At 42.7% G+C, this 26,001-nt stretch overlaps 1 protein-coding gene and 1 long non-coding RNA gene across 2 annotated transcripts in view; one reads left to right on the top strand and one right to left on the bottom strand.

Moving 5' to 3' along the window:
• Positions 1-3,146: 3,146 nt before the first annotated feature.
• RARRES1 (retinoic acid receptor responder 1) overlaps positions 3,147-26,001 on the bottom strand; it is a 39,963-nt gene continuing 17,108 nt past the window's right edge. Inside the window, exons 2-6 of the mRNA XM_024740177.1 lie at positions 17,310-17,372; positions 14,728-14,911; positions 11,064-11,200; positions 3,530-3,592; positions 3,147-3,450 (exon numbers count right to left, since the gene is read on the bottom strand). Coding sequence (XP_024595945.1) covers positions 3,301-3,450; positions 3,530-3,592; positions 11,064-11,200; positions 14,728-14,911; positions 17,310-17,372 — 597 coding nt within the window. The 3' untranslated portion in view covers positions 3,147-3,300. The remainder of the gene's footprint in view (positions 3,451-3,529; positions 3,593-11,063; positions 11,201-14,727; positions 14,912-17,309; positions 17,373-26,001) is intronic.
• On the top strand, positions 3,613-14,037 carry LOC112396441 (uncharacterized). The gene is made up of 3 exons (XR_003002566.1): positions 3,613-4,220; positions 4,495-4,620; positions 13,181-14,037. It is a non-coding gene; the product is annotated as an uncharacterized LOC112396441 (long non-coding RNA).

Raw genomic sequence — 26,001 nt, forward strand, 5'->3', positions numbered from 1 at the left:
TGCTAACAGTCAGAAATATTAGAACTAAGATGGATAAATTTGGAAGTGCTTTTAACTTGTTAAAACATTTTGGTTATGAAGATACGGTGCCAGAAAAGAGTCAAGATATCTAACAGAACACCAGCGTTTCACAGGCAATGACACAGGCCCAGCTGGTGGGAGTAACTAGAATAGGATCACATAGGAACCCATCCAGGACCAGAACCCACATCTTTTGTTAACTCATTAGTTTGGTTAGAGTTGGTAAAGACCACATACCAGCCAAAGTCTGTATAAGGAAAAAATTAATGAGAACATTCATAAATGAGGGTTTCTTTTATACTACTGTTGTAAAGGATGATTGTTGGCTAATTTAAAGACAGCATGATTCGTGTTGGAGAATGGTAGCAGCACTAGGCCTGCTGCAGTAGCGCCCTGATTCGCAACCCTGGCAGCACTTTAAAAATCACTTGGGGAGCTTTAAAGAGAAATACCCAGGCCAACCCCTAGATACTCTGATTCTTTGCATCAAGATCAAAAGTTTTCCAGCTTATTCTAGTATACAGGCAAGGTTAAAGACCATTGCAGTATAACGTGTACCTCCAAAACATGAATGCAGGATTTGTTCAGATGTGTCACATTATTAGTATTCTTTTGTGTGAGGTTAGTGATTGGGCTGTTGGTTCTTAGCTTGGTAAGTTTATCTTTAAAGATGTACAGTCAATTTTCTGTTATTCCTTGCCTCCTTGCTCACTCTTAGATTTACGTTGTGAAGTCACTAAAATTTAATACTGAAATTTTAGGGTTTTTCAGATTTTAATACTTTTGAAATCTGGATGAGACTTAAAATTGATGCCAGTGAAGTGAGGCAGCCACCAGGTAAGTAGTAAATTGTGACATGTAGGAATATATCCCTTTGTAGAAAACATCTACTTGCATTGCTGGAACTGTCAGTTTTTGAATTAGAGCTTTAATTGCTGCTTAAAGCGTCTTCAGATAAAACTGTAATGCATCGCTGAAATAGTTCATGTTTTCACAGGCAATTTATTGTGAGCATGGGTTCATCTATCCTTTCAAATAAGTGCCAGGCAGCATGCTAGTGACTATAGCACTTTGAAAGTTAGGAAAGGTCACAGAACAGGTCATAGCATTTTCTAAGCTGAGAGAAATCAGTGTGATAAACTCACATGTCATGAAGCACTGCCATTCAAGGGCCAATATAGAAACTTCCAATTGACTTTCAGAAGAACTTGCTTAACTTCTAACTATTCATAACTCAGGTAGGAAAACAAAACTGTAAGTAGAATCCAATGGAATGCAGGCAAAATCCTTGTGTTATTTTGTATGTCTTAAAATTTTTGAAAATTCTAAAGAGATCAGGAAAATAAATGTGATGCTCTCTGTGACTGTCATGGGGTCAGAGTGATTCAGAATTCTTTAGACTCTTAATGAATAAAAGAGGGCTTAGGGAATTTAGAGGTTTTCATTTTATGTCAAGGCAGATGAAGTAATTTTTCTCCTCTGTTAGCTAGCAAAATCAGTATTAGTAAAATCAAGTCAGGAGTTCTAGAGTTTGTGCTAGAAAAGATGTTCTGGTGGTAAAATTGAGAAATTTTTAGTTGGTTTAACTTATAGGTTTTGTAAATTTATAAATTAGGTAATCTTTTTGTATGTCATATGTGTAGAATTCACCTTCATAATCTATTATACCGAAATCTGTTAAAGGGTTACCACCTTAGCTTCCTTACCTGATTGAATTATGATCACATTTGTGAGCCTAATCTCACTAATTTAAAATGCCTTTACAAGGATGAGAGGACTTTTAGAAAGTTGAGACAAGAAAGCTGAAACCCCTTTCTAGCTCTTAACGTGACACTGAAAGATTAAAAATCACAGGACATTGAATATGCTCTTATAATGCTCTTGGCACTTTTTTCCCCAAGATATTTAGGGAACTTCAGTTAGAAGAGTTTATTACTTGGTTCTGGCATTGTTTATCACTAGATTGTTTGATATCTTAGGGAAAGTATTTTCTCTGCATTATCATATATGTGGGAGATCTGATGTTTTCTTTAAATGATTGTTTCCAGTGCTTTGGAAAACTTACAGTCCTTAAATCCAGAGGATGTTGGGAAGATGAATGCAGAGGGGTTGGGGTTTTAAACAGAATAATACATGATCTGCCTCTGCTAAAAAGTAACAGTATAATTCATCTTACTTTTATTTTGTAAGAGTCCATGTCTTAAAATTTTTTCTATTTAGTATAAACTTTTTCAGTTTTCTACTACAGACATAAAGGTAACATTTTGCTATGTTTTAAAAAGGCTGATGCTTCCTAACCAGCTACTGATCAAGGAACCCGGCTAGGGGTTTTGAGACATGAATATAAGCATTCCATTAAATACTAATTTTGAGAGGCAAACGCTGGCCACATTTCCTGGATCAATTCTTCCTGCCTTGGGGAGGTACTCCACAAAGCTGATAATGGTACATATTGTGTTTGTTTTTATAAATTACTTAGGCCAACACTGGGTCCAAGTTGTCCGTACAAATGAAAATTGTAAATACTTTATGTACTTTCAGTTATATCACTGTTCGATTTAATACATGTTTGCAGACACTCGGCTTTATCTCTGAGACACTCTTTTTATTTGTAAAGTTTTTATTAATATATAAATATCCTTTAATTCCAGCTTAGCACAAATTTTGCCTATATAGACAAATCTCTACAAACACATGTAACATTTTATTTAGAAACAAACATTTAAAAGTAGATATCAAATTTAAAAGGAATACTTGCTCAAAATCATAAAACATAGTAAAGTTCCTTTTAAACAGGTAATATTTTCCCTACAATTTGCTTTCATTGAAATATATTATCTTTTTTACATACTAGGTAGAAGCAATTTAACAACACAGAATAGTTAGCTACAATATGTTCAAAATATTGAGAAATGCAGATTTATAGATGTGACCTTCAGTTTTATTGTTATGTTTTTAAAATACTGGTCCAGCTGCAGCATACACTGACTGACTTGGTTTTACATTTTAGGGCTGAAACCCTGAGGAACCTGCAGAGTAACTGTTTAGCACTGAGCAGAGTTCAGTTTGCATGTGCTCCCACAGTTAAAAACTAAACCAAACCAATCGAAAAACAAAAATCCCAGTATCTTTTAATTTTTGAGTATTTACTTGTAATCACAGGCTTTCCCAAATGATTAGAATGCCTTATACCTTGGCTATTTTACTAGAATAATGACTTAGGCTATTTAGTATAATCATTTTGTTCAGAATTTGATATAAACAGATCTTTTTTGCTTTTCAGAAATTACTAAGCTCTGTCGGTGCCACAGCTGATGCCTCTTCAGTTCCAGAGGCTTCTTCTGGTGTCTGTAGCTCTTGACAGTGGTACTTCACCTTCAGTGGTTTGCCGGGGTACCAGACCAAGTGAATATGACAGGGAATCATTTCCTGGGAAATAAGAGTTCTAAAATATTATGATCTGCAAAAACTTGTGGTTTAAACAGTTCTATATACCGTTTTGTTTTACCTGTGTTGAGAATTCATGGAGTAGAACAGTATAATCAAAATCAATTGCATCTTCATTTGTTTTCTAGCAAGAAGAAAGAAAGAGTTAGTGCGATAGATAGTGTGGGTTTATATTAGCTTAGAATTTGGAAGGCTCGTCTTATATCACCTGCCTTGAATGGGTGGATGGGTGCCTTGAATCACCTGCCACCTCTTTGATTCTAGCCTCATCTCCTTTGGTGGTATCCTGCATTAAGATGTGGAAGTTGTTGATTCTTACTGTCTTGCCACTGTCATGATAATCTAGTAAGGTCCTTCTGTCACTTTTTCTCTCTAATATTTATGGGTTTTGATGGAGATTAAGGTCTATGAGAATCGGGAGAATCTTTTGACAACCTAAGGAATCTAGATACTGTATATGCACCTCAAACTGATTTATAGCCCTGATATGCCAGGCAGTAAGACAAGGGGCAGGGCAATCAGGATTTCTAGAAGGACACCATGGGCCAGGTTCTGTGCTAGGCACTTTATACATGTTCTTACGGAATTCTGTCTTGCAAGAATATGTATTATGAGCCTTCTTTTACAGGGAAGGCAACTTGAGGTTACAACTAGTAGGTGACAAGTGGGGATTCAAACCCAGATCTGCTGACTCCACCACCCACATCCTTCATGCTGTACCACACTGCTTCTAAAACCAGCACATTTTATAGGTAAGCAGGCAGTCTCCCTCAGCTCTTTTATTCTCTTGATTTCTATAAATTTTAAGAGTGACTAAATTGATTTCCTGCTTTGTTTTTGACAGTAACTGTTTTGAGGGGAAAAGGTTGGGGCACAAAAGTGCTTATCCCTTTACTAGTAAAAATGGAAGAGAAGGAGTAAAAAAATTAATTTGGATTATGATTTTAATCTACCAGGCTTTCATTGAGACTAAGAATATGCAAAAACAAAAAGGACTTGATATTTTTATCTTCCCTTTGCTTACAGTGATGAAGACTTTTACAAACCATGAAGTTTCCATCAGGTGGAGGGGGTACTGGAGGGATAGGATACAAGAGAGGGCCTGGATCAATCAGAAAGTGACTGCTTTTCTGTGGTGCTTTGCGTCATTGGGTAGGTTTCCCTTCTGCCTTGCAGTGTACCCATGAATGGTGAAAGCAAATATCCAAAACACAGGCTGCAAAGTCAGAATTCATGAGAGAAAATTTAGCATCTTTTATCTAAAGGAACAGTTTCTGGAGGCTCCAGTTATCACTTGGGCATTGCTGGGTTTGGGGGTCCATTTAGCCTTGTCTGACTCTTATTTGGTGACGATGTTGACCTTGGACTATATTGACACAGCTGGCTGCTGTGCTGTGTAATTTTTGTCTCAGACTTTTGCGCTGCCTGCACTTTTTCTCAAGGTCTGTTTACCATGTATTTCTACAGTTAAAAAATTGGTCTTATAAAGTGCTTTTTCAGGACAGTGCCTCTTTCTGTTTCTGAAAATAGCGTTAAGGAGATCATGGCAATCTCCAGATTTTAGGCAAAAGGAAGAAAGGCTTGAAACAAATCATGGCGTTCCAAGTCCATCTGACAAACTTCTGCTCAATGCCAAGTGTTACCCATTTTTTAATAATCCAACAAAAATTTGGATTATAATGCTTGGGCACCCTCTTCATTTAATTAAGACCTTCTTCAGTAAGGCTCCTGAGACACACCTCATGTTTCTGTTCGTAGATTCTTCCTGCTTCAGGGGGAAGCGCCCTTAGACCAAACCAAACCAGGCCTTATTAAAGAGCTGCAGCCCAGACATGGCGCAGCCCAGCCTGGCAAAGTCCCCAGGGGGCACTGCCCACACCAAGCAAGGCTCTGCCAGGAAGCCATCATTTTTAATACTCAGAAATAATCTCCTTGGTTTTGTTCAAATCATCACATATGTCAAATCCTTATAGTCCAAATTGATGATTTACTGTCACGTTTTTCTAATAACCTAGCACTTTAATCTTCCTAGAGACATAATGAAGTATTTGGTTTCCTTATACTTACTCGTGACCTACCCTACCCCTACTGCTCCCCTCCCCACTAGAAAAAAAAGGAATGATCCCTAACAGAACCAGCGTGGTTTTAGTAGAGAATAAGTTGGCTTAGGTTATTAATATACGCTATCAAAAGTTGATATTTTTTTAATTGAAGTTTAGTTGATTTACAATGTTGTTAGTTTCTGGTATACAGCTAAGTGATTCAGTTATACATATTCTTTTTAATATTTTTTCCATTATGGTTTATTACAGGATATTGAATCTAGTTCCCTGTGATATACAGTAGGTCCTTGTTGGTTATTTTATTTTTTAAATAAATTTATTTTTGACTGCGTTGGGTCTTCGTTGCTGAGCTCAGGCTTTCTCCACTTGCGGTGAGCGGGGGCTACTCTCCGTTGCAGTGTGCGGGCTTCTCATTGTGGTGGCTTCTCTTGTCGCAAAGCACGGGTTTTAGGCACGTGGGCTTCAGTAGTTGTGGCACGCAGGCTGTAGAGCGCAGGCTCGGTAGTTGTGGCGCACGGGCTTAGTTGCCCACGGCATGTGGCATCCCAGACCAGGGCTCCAACCCATGTCCCCTACATTGGCAGGCAGATTCTTCACCACTGCACCACCAGGGAAGTCCATATCTATTTTATATATAGTAGTTTGTATCTGTTAATCCCAAAGTCCTAATTTATCCCTCCCCCACCCACCCCCTTTCCCCTTTAGTAACCATGTGTTTTCTACGTCTGTGAGTCTACTTCTGTTTCGTAAGTTCATTTGTTTCATATTTTAGATTCCACATATAAGTAAGAGCGTATGGTATTTGTCTTTCTCTTTCTGACTTATTTCACTTAGTATGAGAATCTCTAGGTCCATCCATGAAGCTGCAAATGGCAGAATTTCATTCTTTTTTATGACTGAGTAGTATTCTGTTGTGTGCCTATACCACATCTTCTTTATCCATTCATCTGTCGATGGACACTTAGGTTGCGTCCAGGTCTTGGCTATTGTGAATAGTGCTGCTGTGAACGTTGGGGTGCATGTGTCTTTTCAAGCTATAGTTTTCTCTGGATGTATGCCCAGGAGTGGGATTGCTGGATCATATGCTATTTTTAGTTTTTTAAGGAACCTCCATACTGTTCTCCATAGTGGCTGTATCAACTTACAATCCCACCAGCAGTTGTAGGAGGGTTCCTTTTGCTCCACACCCTCTCCAGTATTTGTTACTTGTAGATGTTTTAATGATGCCCATTCTGACCAGTGTGAGGTGGTACCTCATGGTAGTTTTGATTTGTATCTAATAATCAGCAATGTTGAGCATCTTTTCCTGTTGGCCATCTGTATGTCTTCCTTGGAGAAATGTCTGTTTAGATCTTCTGCCCATTTTTTGATTGGATTTTTTTTGATATTGAATTGTAGGAGCTGTTGGTACATTTTGGAAATTAAGCCCTTGTTGGTCGCATTGTTTGCAAATATTTTCTCCCATTCCGTAGGTTGTCTTTTCGTTTTGTTTATGGTTTCCTTTGTTCTGCAAAAGCTTATAAGTTTGGTTAGGTCCCAGTTGTTTATTTTTGCTTTTATTTCTACTGCCTTGGGAGACTGACCTAAGAAAACATTGCTACAATTTATGTCAGAGGACGTTTTGCCTATGTTCTTTTCAAGGAGTTTTATGGTGTCAAGTCAAAAGTAGATTTCTTAGCAGAATAAGGTAGATACGATAGTTTCTGTAATGTACTGTCGGCCGATGGAGGCCTCTAGTTAGAGTGAAGACTTGGGCTGGCTGCCAGTGATGTGCTGCCGGTTAGATAGTTTGGGATGCTGACAGTATCTGGTACTGATAAGATTTGGAACAATCCTGGAAAAGTAACAGTTTTACTTTTCTCAGTTCACATTAAAGAAAGGCTAAAGGGTGTCAGGAACGTCCTTAGCCGTTTGTTTTTTTTTTTTCTAGCCATCAGTATCTCCCCTGCCCTTGGCTTAGTCCTCATGGTTTGGGAATGACATCTGTTCTTCAGTCCTAAGGCAATAACTGCCGGTAAGATGGGTCTTATATTTGTATTGCAGCTATTTCTTAGCCCACTCTTCTCTCAGGCTGTGTTCATTTGGGGCTGTGAAGTTTATAAGGCTGCACTGCCTTACACAATTGGATTATCCCTGAGTGGAGAGATAGTAATTCCCACTGAGTAAGCTTTTGGAAAAAACTATAATCCCTATAGAGTCCTGAGCTACCTTGGGCCACGGGCATCTCCAGTCACTCCCTGCTTCTCTGTCTTTGCTTTGTCAGCCCTACTGTCCTGCTTCTAGTCTCCAGGGACAGTCCCTAGACTTTCTGATCGTAGTGACTTTTTTAGAAATTGTTGCTTGTTTTGCTTGTTGTTATGTTGCTTATTTTTCTGAACGATCACAAGACTCTTTAGTGGCCACCAAATAGCAGAATTTGAAAATCTATGTGGGTATGTGCATGCTTTTATTTAAGAGAACTCTAATCTTGGAAGCTAAGCAGCGTTGGTCCTGATTAGTAACTTGGATGGGAGGCCGCCTGGGAATACTGGGTGCTGTAGGCTTTTAAAAAAAAACAAAACTAATCTGAAATGCATATCAACCTTAATCCAAATTTCCCAGTTGCTTCAGTATTTTAGCTTTATGTTAGTTTCGAGGGCTTCATTCGATAAGCTTGTTGACCCTCAGTTCATAGCCCTAAGAGAAGAAGTCATTTGCCTTAGGTGACCCAACCAAGTCAGCTGCATCTTCAATTACTATTTATCTAAAACACAGACACCACAGGGTAAAAAAATCTAAAAGTCCTGTTCCCCCTGCATTTTTGTTTTCCTACATTTTTGTTTTCTTAGCTCTACAACTACATTTGTCCCCACTTTCCCACTTGTAGGGATATTGATGGACAGATGATGGACATCAAAGACAGACTGGCTAGAATGAGTGAGAAATGGGGCTGCTGTTTTCAAACCATAGTACGTCCTGGTGTTTACTTAGGTGATGTGTCATTTATAAATGCAGAAGAATGGAAAACAATGCCATTAAAAGATCCTAATTTTTTCTCTTGTGTCCCTGTTGCTCTATTCTTATTATCTTGACGCCATTTTCTACACTAAACAAAAAATTTCCCCTAACTTCTCAGTTAAAGGAAAAGCCTTCTGTTGAGGACGTGATTGTCTTGGTAGACGAGAGAAACTTTTTACCTGCAGCCAAAGAATTGGTGCTGTGCCCTAACTCCTGGTGTAACAGCAGTCAATTACATGGCCATTTCTATCAAAGCCACTCCATAGGGGAAAGAAACGTTCATTTCGATAAGGAATGAAACTACATTTCAAACAGTTGTCTGCTTCACAAGTGGCCTTTGAAAGGTACACCGAGCTATTACCGGCATGAATAATGCTGACTGGACGCCAGGCAACTCCTTGTACTCGGAAGATATTCACTGCTCTCCATCCATGGCGAATGTACTGCTTCAGCCACCCGTGAAGAAAACGACTTTTAGAAATGTGTACTTACGGTTGGCTCAGCCTGCCTCTGAGTAGTTGATACTGTTTACTCTGGAAGTGCCCCTCCCTCTCCACATGACAGGTGCCTGACAAAACCCCCCACTCAGCCACCTCCTTGTCCGCACCCCACCAGTTGAGTGACTGGCCCTTCTCTAAATTCGCGACCACAGACCTTCAGAGGCCTGCAGTGCTGCGTGATGCTCGAATCCACGCACTCCCACCCCCTCTCACCTCCTGTTCCATCCTCACGCTCAGCTGGTGACTTTGCCTCATTTTTCACTGAGAAGACAGAAGCAGTCAGGAAAGAACTTCCACAGGCCGCCACGTGTTACCCACCCTCCTACCAGCACCTGTGCCACATTGAAAGCCTTGCTCCAGGTGAACTCTGTGCCCTTGCCCAGTCATCTCCTGGATCGATCATATCCTCTCTTTATCTCCTCAAAGATGTTAACTCCAACAAGTCTTCCCTTCTCTTCCCTACAAGTCCTACTTTGCCCCTCTCTATATGTTGATGAGAAAAATCCAGTAAATATGCCGTTAAATTGCCCAATCTAAGAATACAACGGAAAACCCTCCTTCAACCCTGTGCTTACGCATCCTCCAGCTCTAGCCCCCTCCCTCCCTTTTACTCCGCTTTATAGCTAAATCTCTTGAAAGACATGGAGTGTCCACTTCCTCTCCCGTTCTTTCCTGAACCTATTCTAATCAGGACTTTGCGCACACTGTGCCAGTGAGGCAGCTCTTGATAAGCTCTCCATCTACTTCCAGCTTGCCTGAACCTAATGGCAATTCTCAGTCCTCATCTTTCTTGACTTTCCAGCAGCATTTGATAGTTAGTCAATTCTCATCCTTGAAACACTTTTTTTTTCTCATATCTCTAAACCCTCTAAAGTTGGAAGTGTTCCAGGGCTCAATCCCTACATAACCTTCCTCTGTTTACACTCATTCTCTCATCTCATCCACTCTTGAGGCTTTAAAAACCATCTATGTGGTGATGACTCCAGCCTAGACATCTCCCCTGAACTTCAGACTCTTATGTCCAGATGACGATACAAATTCTCTGCTTGGTTATGGAATTTAGAATGCTCCAACTCAAGCTAATTTCCACCCAAATCTGTTCCTCTGTAGTCTTCCCCAATCAGTAAGTGAAAACTCTATCCTTCCATCCAGTTACTCAGGCCAAAATCATAAGAATCATCCTTGACTTTTCTCATTCTTGGATATATCCATATCTAACCCATCAACAAATACTGCTGGTCTACCTTCAAAATGCAAACACTTCTCACCGCATCCACTGCTGCCACCCTGGTCCGAGCTACCACCAGGCCTTGCCTAGGCCACTGCAATACATTACTGCTCTCCTTGCTTCCACCCTTGTCTATCTACAGTCTGTTCTCAACACAGCAGCCAGAATGATCCTGTTGTAAGTCAGATCGTGTCACTTCTCTGCTAAAAACCCTGTAGTGAGTAAAAGACAGGGTCCTTCTAATGGCCTTCCATGAACTGACCGCCTCCATCCGATCTCATCTCCCGGCACGCTCCCCTTGCTCAATCTCTTGCAGCCATACCGGCCTCACTGCTGTTTCTCCAACCCATCAGCCACAATGCTGCCTCTGTCCCCTCTGTCTGAAATGCCTTCCCTTCTGGAGGCGTGGCTCACTCTCACTTCCCTTAGGCCTCTGCTCCAGTGTCACCTCTGCTTAAATTAGAGGGGCCTTGCTTTAGACTAAAGTTTAATTCTGTCAATACCCTGCATTCCCTTTTCCCTACTTAATTTTTCTCCATAGCACCTACCACGTATTTACTTGTTTATCATTTCACTGTCTTTCTTCTCTTGCTAGAATTAGTCTCAATAAGGAGAGCTACACTGAGTTTTTTGTTTAGTGCTATATCCTCAGTCCCCACAACCATACCTGGCATTCAGATATTTATTGAGTTAATGAAATGCAATTAAAACTCTTGCCACAGAACTAGAAGTTCACATTAATTTAGTCTAAGAACACTGCATTGGTTGTATCTCTTGTGGTACAAGTTAATTGTCAGTTTTTCTTACCCACTGCTTCACACTGCTGAGCTGTGCCATGTAGTAGTGTAAAAACTGTGTTGTCTTTTCCCACATCACGTAAGAGCTGCCCAGAAAAGCTAAATCCCAGATGGGTCTCAGAGAGGGATCAATATGTCCATGACTATCTGAGGGCACAAAAAAAAGTACATTCATATTAAGACGTTTTCAGGACAAAATATTACAAGTTCCAGTAGTGAAGTGTGACTATCTGTTTCTGTATTGTATGGAATCTTACATGCTTCAACTTGCCCTGCTAAGTAAAGCTACTATGAAACAGTTTAAGGGCTATTTGCTGTACAATATAAATGCAAACTAAGAGCTATAATGATACTCAAAGTTAATCTAAAACCTTTAATCTAAAATCTTTTAATTAGATGGAAACATCTATCGGTTATCTTCTCCACATTACCTTCTGGTTTGGGTCTACAGTCAATGTGCTGGTCTTTGACAATCTAGCAAACGTCTTTGTCCTTCTCTGATCCCTGGCATTAAAGCTAATCTGTGTATTGGCAGCATCTGTCACTTTTGACCACATGAAGAAATCAAGTGGGTTTTTCCTGTGGCATTGTTTTTGGAACTGCAATCTTTTAAATTCAGCAAACATTTATTAAAAAATCTACTTAATATCAGATACTGCTATAGGTAGGGATACAATGACTAATAAATTACCTCTTGTGACTTTCAGGAACTCAAATTTTAGCAAGTAATTTATGAGCTATTCATGGACCATCATTTATGCAGTTTGAAAGAGATAGTGTATATTAAAGCCCAATAATAGTATAATATGTGAGGAATACGAACAGCTTATTAGGAAATGAATCCTTAGTAAAATAATCTTTCGCATAAATTCTGCTCTGTATTGGTAGAACTAGACTTGGCTGGTTTATAGTGGTAGTCAATTCAAAAGGCATTCACTGATTGCTTGGGTGCTGTGAGAGATGCAAAGAGAGGCCCTACCCTCCACTTGACTGTGGAAATGCAGCTGACACCTTCCTTAAGAAAAAGGGAGGATCAGAGAGCTGAGGGGACACAGGGAGGGGGAGGTTTCTTTGGGCTGAAGAGGTTGGGGACAGCTTCACAGAGATGAGATTTGAGCTGAGCCTTGAATTCCTGTCGTGTGTGTGGAAGCGAGAGAGTGACAGACTTCCTTTGTCTTACAGTGCCACTAGGAGTTTAACTTGTGAGATCAAAACGAATTACCATAGAAGAATTAGTTATACAAAATACTGTGAATAATGAGGACAACTGAAAGTTATAAATGCCAGTAGCACTGCTACAGAGTCACTTAGGATGTTGGTTATTCCCAGGTCCCCAGTCTTTTCTTTTGTATGTCATATAGTTGGGCTCATCTATAGGAAGTTTATGAATTCATTAGAAGAGGAGAAATTCCTACTCTTCATAAAAAAACCAGACAACTACTTTTTTTAGGGGAAAAACAGTGCAGAGCAAGGATAGCCTAAAATGGATTAGATCTTCTCACTTAGCAGTTGTAGAGAAAACTGCTCAACAGTCAAATACCCTGGATTGATTTAAATACTGAATGGGATCTGCTGAGATCTGAACTGGCTGCTCCAGCATAGGTTTTGATTCAACTTATCTAAAACCAAACCTTTTCAGTTTTAAGTAGATAATTTTAGATAAACAGGCTATAAGCACCATTAAACATCTCTGCTGAATTTAAAGTGACAAGAGAACTTGTAGATTTTGTTGATGAAAACGTGCCCTATATTAAGCAAAAAACTTTTTCAAAGCTTCATAGCAGCCACATTAAGTTAGACTGTTACAGAATAATCCTTGTGGGCATATAGGACTTAACATGATCCGGTTAACCTGCATTATTAAAAATTGTCCAAAATCTAGAGACCCTGTGGCAAAAGGACTGAGACCCTTTCAAAGAAAGGGTCCAATACGATTTCTAAAATTTGTGTTTTAAGAAGAATATATAAAACCCTATTTCCCCAACTAATGCTAATGAGGGGACCAATCCCTAAATAACCGTAGATTTTAAGTATTAGTCATTGGCCCATTTCTTTCAGGCAGTTAAATATAAACAAATGCTACTACAATGTAAGATTCTGAATTTTCTTCATAATTCTTTGGAACAGGATTTAATCCAAGTTGTCAGAGAACTATAATGCGAACGAGCCAAGCTTCTGAATTTGAGCAACGCCAAGGTACAGTATCCCACCTCCGGGTTTTTCAGAACACTTAGTCTCAGTAATGGATGGGACACAGATGCGGCCAGAAATGGAGACCACAGGTCCTCCACGCTGACGCGGGTCTGTCACAGTCTCCGGGCAAATGAGTGAACTGAGAGAGAGACAGTGGGGCAGGGAGCGCTGTGGTGGTCAGATGTCAAGCTTAATACCCCAGTGCAAGTCCAGAGATGACTTCTGTGGTTTTGGAGATTGGATTTGCCAGTAAGTGCCGAGTGTCAGCTGCTGTCCGCAGACCCTGCTGAGTGCCAGCGCAAATGGGCTCTGCTTCACTTCAGCTGAGTCACTTCAGAGGCAGGGCTCATTTCTTATAAGAGACGGCACCACCGCCCATTAGCCCTGGACCTAAAATGAGATCAGCTTGACTCCACTGCAGCCTCCCAGCAAGGCCCCGAGACAGCTCGCCCGGCCCTGGTGCAGAAGGCCATGATGCACACGACAGAAGCCCTGGACGGGGTCCCATCACCTAAAGTTTCCAAAGCCACCACCAGAAACCTCTAGAATTTTTCTCCTCAGCTTCTGGACTCAACCCTGAGAACTGCACCCCTACGTGTGGGTCCTGTTGCAAAGACCTCCACCTCTTCTCCCTGGAGTCCGGCTCTTGCCCTGCCCTGCATCTGGGATGAGCAGTGGGCAGATTAAAGGGGCGCAGATAGTTTTCAGTGAAGTCACTATATTGTACTCAAGGGGGAAAACAGGAAAAGGATACTTCTGAATTTTGTTCAGATAATCAGGTGTACCACATTCTGTAGTTGAATTAAATTGCCATTTGGGGGATACATTTTTAGATGATCATTTTTTAAACATAGATCGTTATTGGAGTATAACTGCTTCACAATATACTGTGTTAGTTTCTGTTGTCCAACAAAGTGAATCAGCCATATGCATACATATATCCCCATATCCCCTCCCTCTTGAGTCTCCCTCCCACCCTCCCTATCCCACCCCTCTAGGTGGTCACAAAGCACCGAGCTGATCTCCCTGTGCTACGCGGCTGCTTCCCACTAGCTAGCTATTTTACATTTGGTAGTGTATATAAGTCCATGCCACTCTCTCACTTTGTCCCAGCTTACCCTTCCCTCTCCCCGTGTCCTCAAGTCCATTCTCTATGTCTGCGTCTTTATTCCTGTCCTGCCCTTATGTTCTTCATAACCATGTTTTTTTAGATTCCATATGTATGTGTTAGCATACAGTATTTTTCTCTTTCTGACTTACTTCACTCTGTATGACAGACTCTAGGTCCACCCACCTCACTACAAATAACTCAATTTCGTTTCTTTTTATGGCTGAGTAGTATTCCATTGTATATATGTGCCACATCTTCTTTATCTATTCATCTGTCGATGGACATTAAGGTTGCTTCCATGATCATTCTTTTTAAGATATAGTAATGACATGCATTCCTGAATATAAAAATTCCAGATATTGGTTCATACCAGGTATGCTGACAACATCCAAGAGGTTTTTAAGTTGCTTCATGTACTTGTAGAGCTGATAATCTTCTTCTTGTCTTGTCTTCTTCTCAATGAGCCGAGTACACGTTATATTAATGGCCGGTCTGGGTTTCTCGTTCCTGAAAAACACTCGAGCAGAACATTTCCCCAGATGTTCCTTACCTTCCTGAAATAAAGATTTTGGAATTAGAATGGTTCCTTATCACTCCCCACTCACTCCAATGAAAAACACACACAAGATCAGGGAGTTCCTTGTACATGGCAGGTATGCACTGGCATCCATATGTAGTATGCTTTGCTTTGTAGAAAATGATTTCTGTGCTCACAGCCAAACACAACAATCTTGTCTTTGCTGTCATTTAAAAAACTCCTGCTTTCTGATGGTGCCCTTATGAAAGAATGCTGGGCCTCTTCCAGAGAAATACCACTGACATCTGTGAGTGTACTCGGCTCAAACCTCTAGCTAGGATGGAGGTACTTGCCTCTCTACCGTGGACCAACCAACATCATGCTTACTTGGCCCTCAAGCCGGCCGACTTGAACCAAAAGGAAGCTGATTCCCATCAACACAAATGACAGTGTCTTCATGCTGCCTGATGAAATCAGTCCTCTTGTTCCAATTTTACAGTTTAAGACAAGTTTAAAGAGAAACCTACTCCACGTCTCACAGCTAGTAAGTGGTAAGCCAGGACCTGAGCTGTGTCTTGTGTGATGCCAGGGCCCCAGCTCTGTGAGAACGCCATCTCTCTACTCCGAGGTCTAATCTAGAAGAAGTGGAGGGACAGATCACCCAAATGGGACTGATTCAACTACCTGAGTGACCGAGGGAAGTCTGCTTGCACTCATACTTAAAGGTAGACACACTGAGTGTTCTGGGATCTCCCTCACTTATTTTCCAATCCAGAGACACATGGAGCTGGGTAAGCTGGATGCTTTAAGTAGACATCAAGGGTACAACTCATTTCTGGGACGGTGCTTCTCCACTCTCTTAGGTCACTGATTCCTTAACCCGACAATAAAAGCCAGGGAACCGCTTCCCAGAAAAATGCACATTCACTCATACCATCCACTGGGCCTAGAATCTGAGGGAGTTCATGGCGGCACTCAAAACCCATCCATGGGCTGTAACTCCTGTTACAACATGGTTGGTTGAGCAACTGAGTTCTTTTCACGTTTACAGTCATTTAAACTGGGTGGAGTCCCAGTTAAGACAACAAAAAGAAAAAGCCCACAATGAAACCATACTTAAAATTGGATCTGCTAAATAAGCCCCCTCCTTGAACTAATGCAAAAAAACTGAAATAGGCGTTCCAGTAGGCAACGTCTTCTCCCGTAGTGCTGGTTTACAGGAGAGCAAATTTAAGTGGTACATTAAAATCCTAACGATCGATGCAATACAGGAAAACGGTGAAGGGAGCGATGGGGAAGAGGCTCATGAAAGGCAGAAGACAGGGCTGGTACGTGGACTCTTGATGTCAAAACCGTTTCCAGGGAAGAGAAAAGGCAATAGGTATCGTCCCTTTTTGTTTTTCTTTCCCTTTCCCCCCAGACAGCTCCACAGAATCAAAACAGTTGCCAGAAGATGAAAGAACTCTCCCTACCTCCCGAAAGGAAGCATTTCAATTAGCTAGCCCTTCAGAGAAGCACAGTTTGTCAAAGTAATCTAGTAATTGTTTTCCTTTTAGCTTTAATCTAACACTTACGTTTGCAACACAGAAACCAAAAGCACCTTCCTTATGCTTTAAGAAAACGTTAATTCTTAGGTTAATTAGCAAAGTTGGCGTCGTGTTTTCTTGTCAGAACTTGTTTGTGAATGCTGGTAAGCTTTCTTCCAGAAGCATCGGCTGGAGGCGTTATGCCTTCTCCGAAGCTCCGCCTTCCTGAGACACCATAATGCCCATGCTGCCTGCTCATCCCCCGCTCTGACTCCGCGCCACACAAAGGGGTTTGGGCTGGTCCCTCCACCCCGGTTCCTGCCTCCCAGCCTGGCCCAGCCCTGGGAAGTCCATCTGGCTCTAATTTCTGTATGAGTCCGCTGTTTCCTCTCTTCTTGCGAAGGGGGAGGTGGTGGGGAAAGGAAACTTGGCGACCGTGGCCCGCTGGGTCAGAAGGAGAGGCTGAAGATGCCTGCGGCGCACGTGGGCTGCTCTGAGTTGCGGAATGCCTCTGTGCACGGAAGCTCCTGGAGGTGGCCTCATGCTATGCCGGCCCGCTAACGAGAAATGCCACCAGCTGACAGGAGAGAAGGTTGGCATTTGAGAGTGAATCATTCTGGGGATTCGGAGGTGCTAGGGAGGGGCACCGGGTCCAAAGGGGGTGTGAAACGCCCTCCCAGCGGCAGAGGAAGGAGGGGACGGCGGCTGTGTGGACGCGGTAAAAGGAACCCTGTGTGAGACCATGAAGTGGTCCTGCCTAGCGCTGTCTTCAATTCTGGAGAACAAATAGAAAACAAAGCAGGAAAGAGAAAAAAAAAAGGCAAACCTCCAGGTCACTACATATTAAGATTCTCACTTAAAAAAAATTCATGCAAGTTGTAGCACACTTCACAAACCATGGCAGCTTACCTCTGGGTTGTAGAGCTCCGTGGTAAACACCAGGTCAACTTTATATTCCTTCTTTTGATTAATCTGAAACACAGAAGTAGAACTTTAGCCTCGTGGAAGCTCTGTTAACACCTTCATATCCAAGAACCGCTCGCTCTCTGAGAATAACATGACATGCAAATTGCAGCTCTAGCATTCGTACCTGAATAAAATCGGTGATTTTTTACAAAGAGAAAAGATCCCAAATTTTGGGCTGATCATGACACCCTGCTGGCTGATTTGACAGCTACTCACAAGGAGGGAGGCTGAGCGGGGGAAGCAGTGGTCCTGAAGCTACAAGTTGGCTTCGTGGAAGCAGCTAGGTGAGAAACAGACGTGAGCACACAGGGCTGAGACGCGGGGTCCTTCCTTCCTTCCTTCCCCAGACGTGGAGTGCCCCTCCACGCCCTGTGCGGGGCGCTGGGCCCCATCAGCAGCCCCCCTCCTGCCACTCACAGCTGAACACGGGATCCAGCGACAAAGGTGCACCCAGTAATAAATAATGGGTTTTCAAATGGTGAAGAGAGAGTGGTGGGGCAGAGTGGCTACTTTTCTTAAGGTGGTCAAGGAAGGCATCTGGGAGGAGGAGACCTCAGCTGAGGCCAAACAAAGGGACAGTATGGAAGCAGCCACACCCGGACCTGGGGTAGGCGGGGGGCACCCACACGTGCACCCAATGCATAGTTTTAGAGTATATATACCCATATCACTGAAGCATATTAGACTCTTTAGAAGAACTTTATGTTATTGGCCAACATTTTTTTTTTTTTTTTAAACACCACAGTGACCATTCAGTAAAAGGAGTGTTTTCTAGAGAAGAAAGGAAACTCCCGCAAGCCTGGAGCTGAAGTTATTTCACATAGTGTTGATTAAGTTAGATTCTGGAAACAACAATTCCCCTTGAATCAAGAACACAACAACCAAACAGGGTTGACTTATTTGAAGTAGACCAGATATCATCTATTCCCATCACAGATTTTTTAAAAATTCTGGGAAACCAGAGAATGGAGGGCGAGGATTCTGTGGCAATTATTTATGTAAAGAATATTTAAACATGTGGATATATGGATATTGCTGGGAGACGGCGCGGGGGGCACCCAGAGCACATGTACGAGAGCAGTTTGCTTAGGGCTCAGTCTTGAAACAAGCCCTGGTATAAGCTGAAACATTGATTTCAATGACAAGTTCATACAAATTATAGAATTCATACAAACAAGTCTGTCTTCTCATTCACTTTTTGCCACCTATTATGCCAGGCACCAGAGATATACAAGGAAACAGAACATCCAGTCCAGCTTGACCAGAAACCTACTTCCTGTGTGGAAACAGATATATCAACAGCTACACAGTGCAGCTCATCTATGTGGCCAGAGCTGCACGTGTGCCGGGCACTCAGTTTGGGGGGGGCTTATCTAGAGCAAGGGGCCCAGGCGAAGATGTGGGAATGGGGTGCAGGGCCTGGCGTTCCAGGGAAGGCAGTGAAGCTAGAAAAAAGGCTGTCTGGGGAGGTTGGCGCAAGGTCACAAAAGCCTCTTTTTTTGTAAAAAAGTTTGGGATCAACTTGGAACTTGATCCCAAAGTCTGTGGGAGCCCCAGTTAACATAATGTAGTACTTAGGCTGTTGTGGAGAGTAAGACACGGCACAAATAGAGCTTCGACTGTGCCTGGGTCGGGGTAAAAGTCCAACATATGCTCACTCTTTTTGGCATTATTAAAACCTATTCAAGCCCACGGCTAACATCATTCTCAATGGTGAAAAGGTGAAAGCATTTCCTCTAAGATCAGGAACAAGACAAGGATGTCCACTCTCACCACTTTTATTCAACATAGTTTTAGAAGTCCTAGCCACGCAATCAAAGAAGAAAAAGAAATGGAATCCAAATTGGAAAAGAAGTAAAACTGTCACTGTGTGCAGATGACATGACACTATACATAGAGAATCCTACAGATGCCACCAGAAAATGACTACAGCTCATCAATGAATTCAGTAAAGTTGCAGGATACATGGGAATTCTCTGGCGGTCCGGTGGTTAGCACTCAGCACTTTCACTGAAGAGGGCCTGGGTTCAATCCCTGGCCGGGGAACTAAGATCCCACAAGCCGCACAGCGGCAGCCAAAACATAAAACTACAACAAGGTATCACCTTACACTGGTCAGAATGGCCGTCATCAGAAAGTCTACAAACAATAACTGCTGGAGAAGGTGTGGAGAAAAGGGAACCCTCCTTACACTGTTGGCGGGAATGTAAATTGGTACAACCACTATGGAGAACAGTATGGAGGTTCCTTAAAAAACTAAAAATAGAACTACCGTATGACCCAGCAATCCCACTCCTGGGCATATACCCTGAGAAAACCATAATTCAAAAAGATGCACGCACCCCAATGTTCATTGCAGCACTACGTACAATAGCCAAGACGTGGAAGCAACCTAAAAGTCCATCAACAGAGGAATGGATAAAAAAGATGTGGTACCTAAAAACAATGGAATATTACTCAGCCATAAAAAAGAATGAAATAATGCCATCTACAGCAACATGGACGGACCTAGAGATGATCATACTAAGTGAAGTAAGTCAGACAGAGAAAGACAAGTATTATATATCACTTATATGTGGACTCTAAAAAGATGATACAAATGAACTTATTTACAAAACAGAAATAGACTCACAGACTTCAGAAACAAACTTATGGTTACCAAAGGGGAAAGGTGGGGAGGAGGGATAAGTTAGGAGTTTGGGATTAACATATACACAATACTATATATAAAATAGATATCAACAAGAACCTACTGTATAGCACAGGGAACTCTACTCCATATTCTGTAATAACCTATACAGGAAAAGAATCTGAAAAAGAATGGATATATGTATAGCTAACACTCTGCTGTACACCTGCAACTAACACAACACTGTAAATCAACTATACCCCAATATGAAATAAAAATTAAATTAAAAAAAGTAAAATGCAAAAACAAAACAAAACGTATTCACATCAGGGAGGGAAAGAACTGTGCTGGAAAGCAGGGTCTGGCCCAAGGATGCGGCTAGGGAAGGCTGAGATACAGACTCCATCTAGCTTGTTTTTTACATTGGTTTTCTCCTGCCTAGAGCTCGCAGTGAATCATTAAAGGGTGTAAATAGGGCCTGCACGAAAGTGGCTGCACAAGGCGCTCCATACATCCGTCTCCAAGTCTCCTAAAGTTCAGTGTCCTCGTCGCCCCACCCGAGTTAGAGAGACACATGGAACACTCACCCGAGCCACTCGGGCACCAACAGCTGAGACTCAAAGGAGGCAACACTTCCGCCAGCTGGCAGGTCTAAAGCTTAAATTGCTTGCTGCGCCAGTCCTAGGGCCCTCTGGCCTGCTGCATGCACGACCTAGGAGTCTGCCCTTCCCGTCCACTTAGGGGTCTAAGCGCAGCCTCCTACACAGGAGTCAGGATGCCCCTCAGGCTGCTAGCTGGGGGTGAGTGGGGTGGGTGGTGAGGCCATTCATGGGCAGAGGAGGGGCAGCAGCGTTGGCGCTACATTCTTTGTGCTCAGGGACATGGAATACGGCCAGGAGGCAGCTGCATGTCATAAAAATACATTCAGTAGAGGTGGTGGTTGAAGCCACAGAATTGGCTGCAATCCCCCCAGGGAAGGTGTGTACACTGAGAAGAATCTTGAGGACCACCAATCTTCCCATCGGTAATAAACTGGGCACACTTATTTGCTACCCACAAGGATACACAAAAATCTGCCTCATTCTTGATATAACTGTGCATATTTTAGATAAAGTACTTAAGATATTATTTGACTCAACATTTTTTTGAAAACACACGGAGGCAAAGTGATGTACCAGTACCTATTCTTTGCAGGGAAAGGAACAAGTGGATTAACCAAACCAAGGCTGTGAGCTGAATGGAGCTGTCTGGTTTTTTTGGCCCCACTGTACAGCGGCTTGTGGGATCTCAGTTCCCCTGACCAGGGATCGAACCCACGCCCCCTGCGGTGGAAGCACAGAGTCCTAACCACTGGACCACCAGGGAATTTCCCTTAGCTGTCCTTTTGAAGAGTAATTTTTTCCTTCCCGATTTGATCTCCTTCTTTTGTTTTAATTAGGCACTCTTAAAGGCATCTACATTCTGTCCAAAATAAGACTTTCATATTTTTGGTTGTACTTTATCCTTTATCAAGACACAGCCCTTTTTTCTCCCACAAAGGCCTCTCCCAGCTCCCTTCCTCTGAGCCACAAGTTCCCCTGAGGCAGCTTTGCTGGTTCTCCTGACATAAGGTAGCAGCCTCAGGCCCTGGGCAAAGCAGCCAGGGCCTCCTTGTCTGGGACAAAGTGTCTCACGCTCCTCGGGACATTTTAGGGCTGTGAGTTCCCTGCGGCTGCCTTTAATTAAACTATCCTGTGATAAAGAGGTCTTTGTAGTTCAACACCTACCCCAGGAGCTTTGAACGTGTGAGCCCAGGGCTAGGTGACGGGGGAACAGAGACTGTCACAGCCGCCCTCAGGGCAGTCAGGTGGCAGGAAGAGAACTTCAAATAGATGGCTGTAGAGCTGATTATATGGTCATGGATGACTTAAGAGCTATGAAAGGATAACTGGAGAAGTGATCTAGTCTGGGGATCAGCGACGTGACATTTGAGCTGAACTCTGATCATTAAGAAGGAATTGACTTTGGGGTGTCAGGGTGAAGGTGGGGGACTGGCAAACATTCCACATGGAGGGAAGATGGGGCTGAAGGTGCTGGGGAGCAGCTGGGGGGCAGAGGGCAGAAAGATGGGAGCCAGGATCCAGAAGAGGCTGGCCCTGGCCGGGTGCTCAGGGGCCGTCCCCTGCAGGCTGCAGTTAGAGTTTCTTCCTAAGAGAAATGGGAAGCCACGAACAGGAATGAGAGATTTTTAAAGATCCCTCTAGCCCACATATGGAGAACTGGTGGTGCTGGAGTGAGGAGGGGTCCAGAGTGAATGCAGAGACTACAGGAGGCTCATTGAGTGGGTGGATGAACCGGGGTGGATGAACCAGGTTGGGGACAGCAGAAATGGAGGGAAGTTTATGGTGGACAGATGTGGATGTAAGTCCTAACTAGCAGGTCAACTGACCAGTCACATCACTCAAGATCAGAAATAATCACTAGAATACATGTTTTGTATTAGGACAACATTATTATGTCCACCATCATTTAAAGGACGCTTGTATTTATACAACAACAACAACAACAGACACCCTCTAGGGCCTGTGCTGGGTGTGGTTCTAAGCATATCACATGTTTTACCTGGGCTAACAGAGCTCTGAAGGCCTGCGCACAAGTGAATAATCAGGAGGTGCCAGCTAAAGAAGCAGTGAGGGACCACTGTACAACTGTTAGATTGGCAATAAATGAGAAAATGCATAGGGCCAACCCATCGGCCGGGTTTGGGGAGTTCATGGCTGATAGGGGAACCAATGACTGAAACCGCCCACTCTGGCCAGGCACCACAGAAACCATTTGCATGAGTTATCTTGCCACAGGAGGTCCTGGTAAGGAACGCAGAACTAACAAGTCACCACCAACAGGAAGAATTCGGGAAAGGTCAAAAGGAGCGACGAGATGCCAGTCCACATGTCCTACCAACCTCCCAGAATCCTTCTCGCTGGAATCCATCTTGGCTGAGCAATGCACATGCCACCAGGAAGGACCCTGAGTCAGAACGATTGGCCAGAGACAACCCAGAAACTAACCCCATCACCGTAAAACCTGAGACTGCGAGCCACGTGGCAGAGCAGTTCTCCTGGGCTCCCTTACCCTGCTGCTCTCTGCCCAGGCATCCCTTCCCAATAAAGTCTCTTGCTTCGTCAGCACGGGTGTCTCCTCGACAGTTCGTTTCCAAGTGCTGAACAAGAGCCGACTGCCCTGGAAGGGGTCCTCCTTCCTGCCACCTGGCTGGGGGGAGGTAGCTTGGTGCAGTCTAGCTGGAAGGCAGTCTGGCTGACTTGGTCAAATCAAGACTGCACACACCTTATGATCCAACAACCTACTGCTGGGTATGTATCCCAGAGAAACTGTGATGCTGTTACAGGGGACTCGTGGGAGAATGTTCCTTGAGGCATCATCTGTGTGGTGGGAAGTGGGAGGCAATCTGGTGTGCGTCCCTTGGGGGTGGGCAGGTAAAATGGGGTTGCTGTGCAGCAGGGAGAGGTAGCCAACTAGCCATACATACAGCAACAGAGATCCTCAAGGCTGGGAGTGCAAACAGAAGCAACAAAACGCATGGCAAAATAGCACTTACAAAAATGTTTTAAATAAAAATTTGCACACACACCAACAATATCTTTTATAAGAGCACTTACAGACAGAAGAATATACAACAGCCCTTTTCAAAGTGGCTGCCATGGGAGGGCAATGGAATGAAGGTGTGGACAAAGAATGTCACCTGCCATGTCAGTAAACACAGGATACTGCAGCCATAAAGCCCCTACCGCGCAACCCTGAGGGGAATTCAGGATGGAGAAAAACAGGATACTGGCCCTAGATAGTTAAGATGCATATCAAAGGAATGATTTCAGTGAGCCCAGACTCCTGCATCTTCCCGTGCATAGAAAAGCATGAAACTCATTAACTTGAATACAGACTGAAAGTGAGGGGATGGAAAAAAAATATTCCATGCAAATGGAAATCAAAAGAAAGCTGGATGGATAAAGAAGATGTGGCACATATAGACAATGGAATATTACTCAGCCATAAAAAGAAACGAAATTGAGATTTGTAGTGAGGTGGATGGACCCAGAGTCTGTCATACAGAGTGAAGTAAGTCAGAAAGAGAAAGACAAATACCGTAGGCTAACACATATATATGGAATCTAAGAGAAAAAAAAAAATGTCATGAAGAACCTAGGGGTAAGATGGGAATAAAGACACAGACCTACTAGAGAATGGACTTGAGGATATGGGGAGGGGGAAGGGTGAGCTGTGACAAAGTGAGAGAGAGGCATGGACATATATACACTACCAAACGTAAGGTAGATAGCTAGTGGGAAGCAGCCGCACAGCACAGGGAGATCAGCTCAGCTCAGTGCTTTGTGACCACCTAGAGGGGTGGGATCAGCTCGGTGCTTTGTGACCGCCTGGAGGGGTGGGATAGGGAGGATGGGAGGGAGGGAGACGCAAGAGGGAAGAGCTATGGGAACATATGTATATGTATAACTGATTCACTTTGTTATAAAACAGAAACTAACACCATTGTAAAGCAATTATACTCCAATAAAAATGTTAAAAATAAATAAAAGAAAGCTGGAGTAACAATACTCATCAGATAAAACAGACTTTAAAATAAAGACTATTACAAGAGATAAGGGAGGACATAATCAAGGGATCAATCCAAGAAGATATAGCAATTGTAAACATTTATGCACCCAACATAAGAGAACCTCAATACATAAGGCAAATGCTAACAGCCATAAAAGGAGAAACTGATAGTAACACAAAAACAGTGGGAGACTTTAACACTCCACTTACACCAATGGACAAATCATCCAGACAGAAAATCAGTAAGGAAACACAAGCCTTAAATGACACATTAGACCAGACTTAATTGACTTAATTGATATTTATACCACATCCATCAAAAACAACAGAATACACTTTCTTCTCAAGTGCACACGGAACATTCTCCAGGATAGATCACATGTTGGGGCACAAATCAAGCCTTGGTAAATTTAAGAAAATTGAAATCATAACAAGCATCTTTTCTGAACACAACGCTATGAGATAAGAAGTCAATTACAGGAAAAAAAAACTGTAAAAAACACAAACACATGGAGACTAAACAGTATGATACTAATTAACCAATGGATCCCTGAAGAAATCAAAGAGGAAATCAAAAAATACCTAGAAAGGGGCTTCCCTGGTGGCATAGTGGTTGAGAGTCCGCCTGTGGATGCAGGGGACACGGGTTCATGCCCCGGTCTGGGAAGATCCCACCTGCCGCAGAACGACTGGGCCCGCGAGCCATGGCCGCTGAGCCTGTGCTCCGCAACGGGAGGGGCCACAACAGTGAGAGGCCCGCATACCGCAAAAAAAAAAATAAATACCTAGAAACAAATGACAACAAAAACCTATGACCCAAAACCTATGGGCTGCAGCAAAAGCAGTTCTAAGAGGGAAGTTTATAGCAATAAAATCTCACCTGAAGAAACAAGAAAAATCTCAAATAAACAACCTAACCTTACACCTAAAGCAACTAGAGAAAGAAGAACAAACAAAACCCAAAATTAGTAGAAGGAAAGACATCATAAAGATCACAGCACAAGTGAAATAGAAACGAAGAAAACAACAGTAAAGATCAATGAAACTAAAAGCTGGTTCTTTGAGAAGATAATCAATATTGATAAACCTTTAGCCAGACTCATCAAGAAAAAAAGGGAGAGGACTCAAATCAATAAAATTAGAAATGAGAAAGGAGAAGTTATAACTGACACCGCAGAAACACAAAGGATCATAAGAGACTACAAGCAACTATATGCCAAAAGATGGACAACCTGGAAGAAATGGACAAATTCTTAGAACAGTACAACCTTCCAAGACTGAACCAGGAAGAAATAGAAAATATGAACAGACCAATCACAAGTAATGAAATTGAAAGTGTGATTAAAAATCTTCCAACAGGGCTTCCCTGGTGGTGCAGTGGTTGAGAGTCCGCCT

Source organism: Neophocaena asiaeorientalis, unplaced genomic scaffold (genome assembly GCF_003031525.2).
Source record: "Neophocaena asiaeorientalis asiaeorientalis breed wild unplaced genomic scaffold, Neophocaena_asiaeorientalis_V1.1 scaffold50, whole genome shotgun sequence".
In the NCBI taxonomy this organism is placed as follows: domain Eukaryota; kingdom Metazoa; phylum Chordata; class Mammalia; order Artiodactyla; family Phocoenidae; genus Neophocaena; species Neophocaena asiaeorientalis.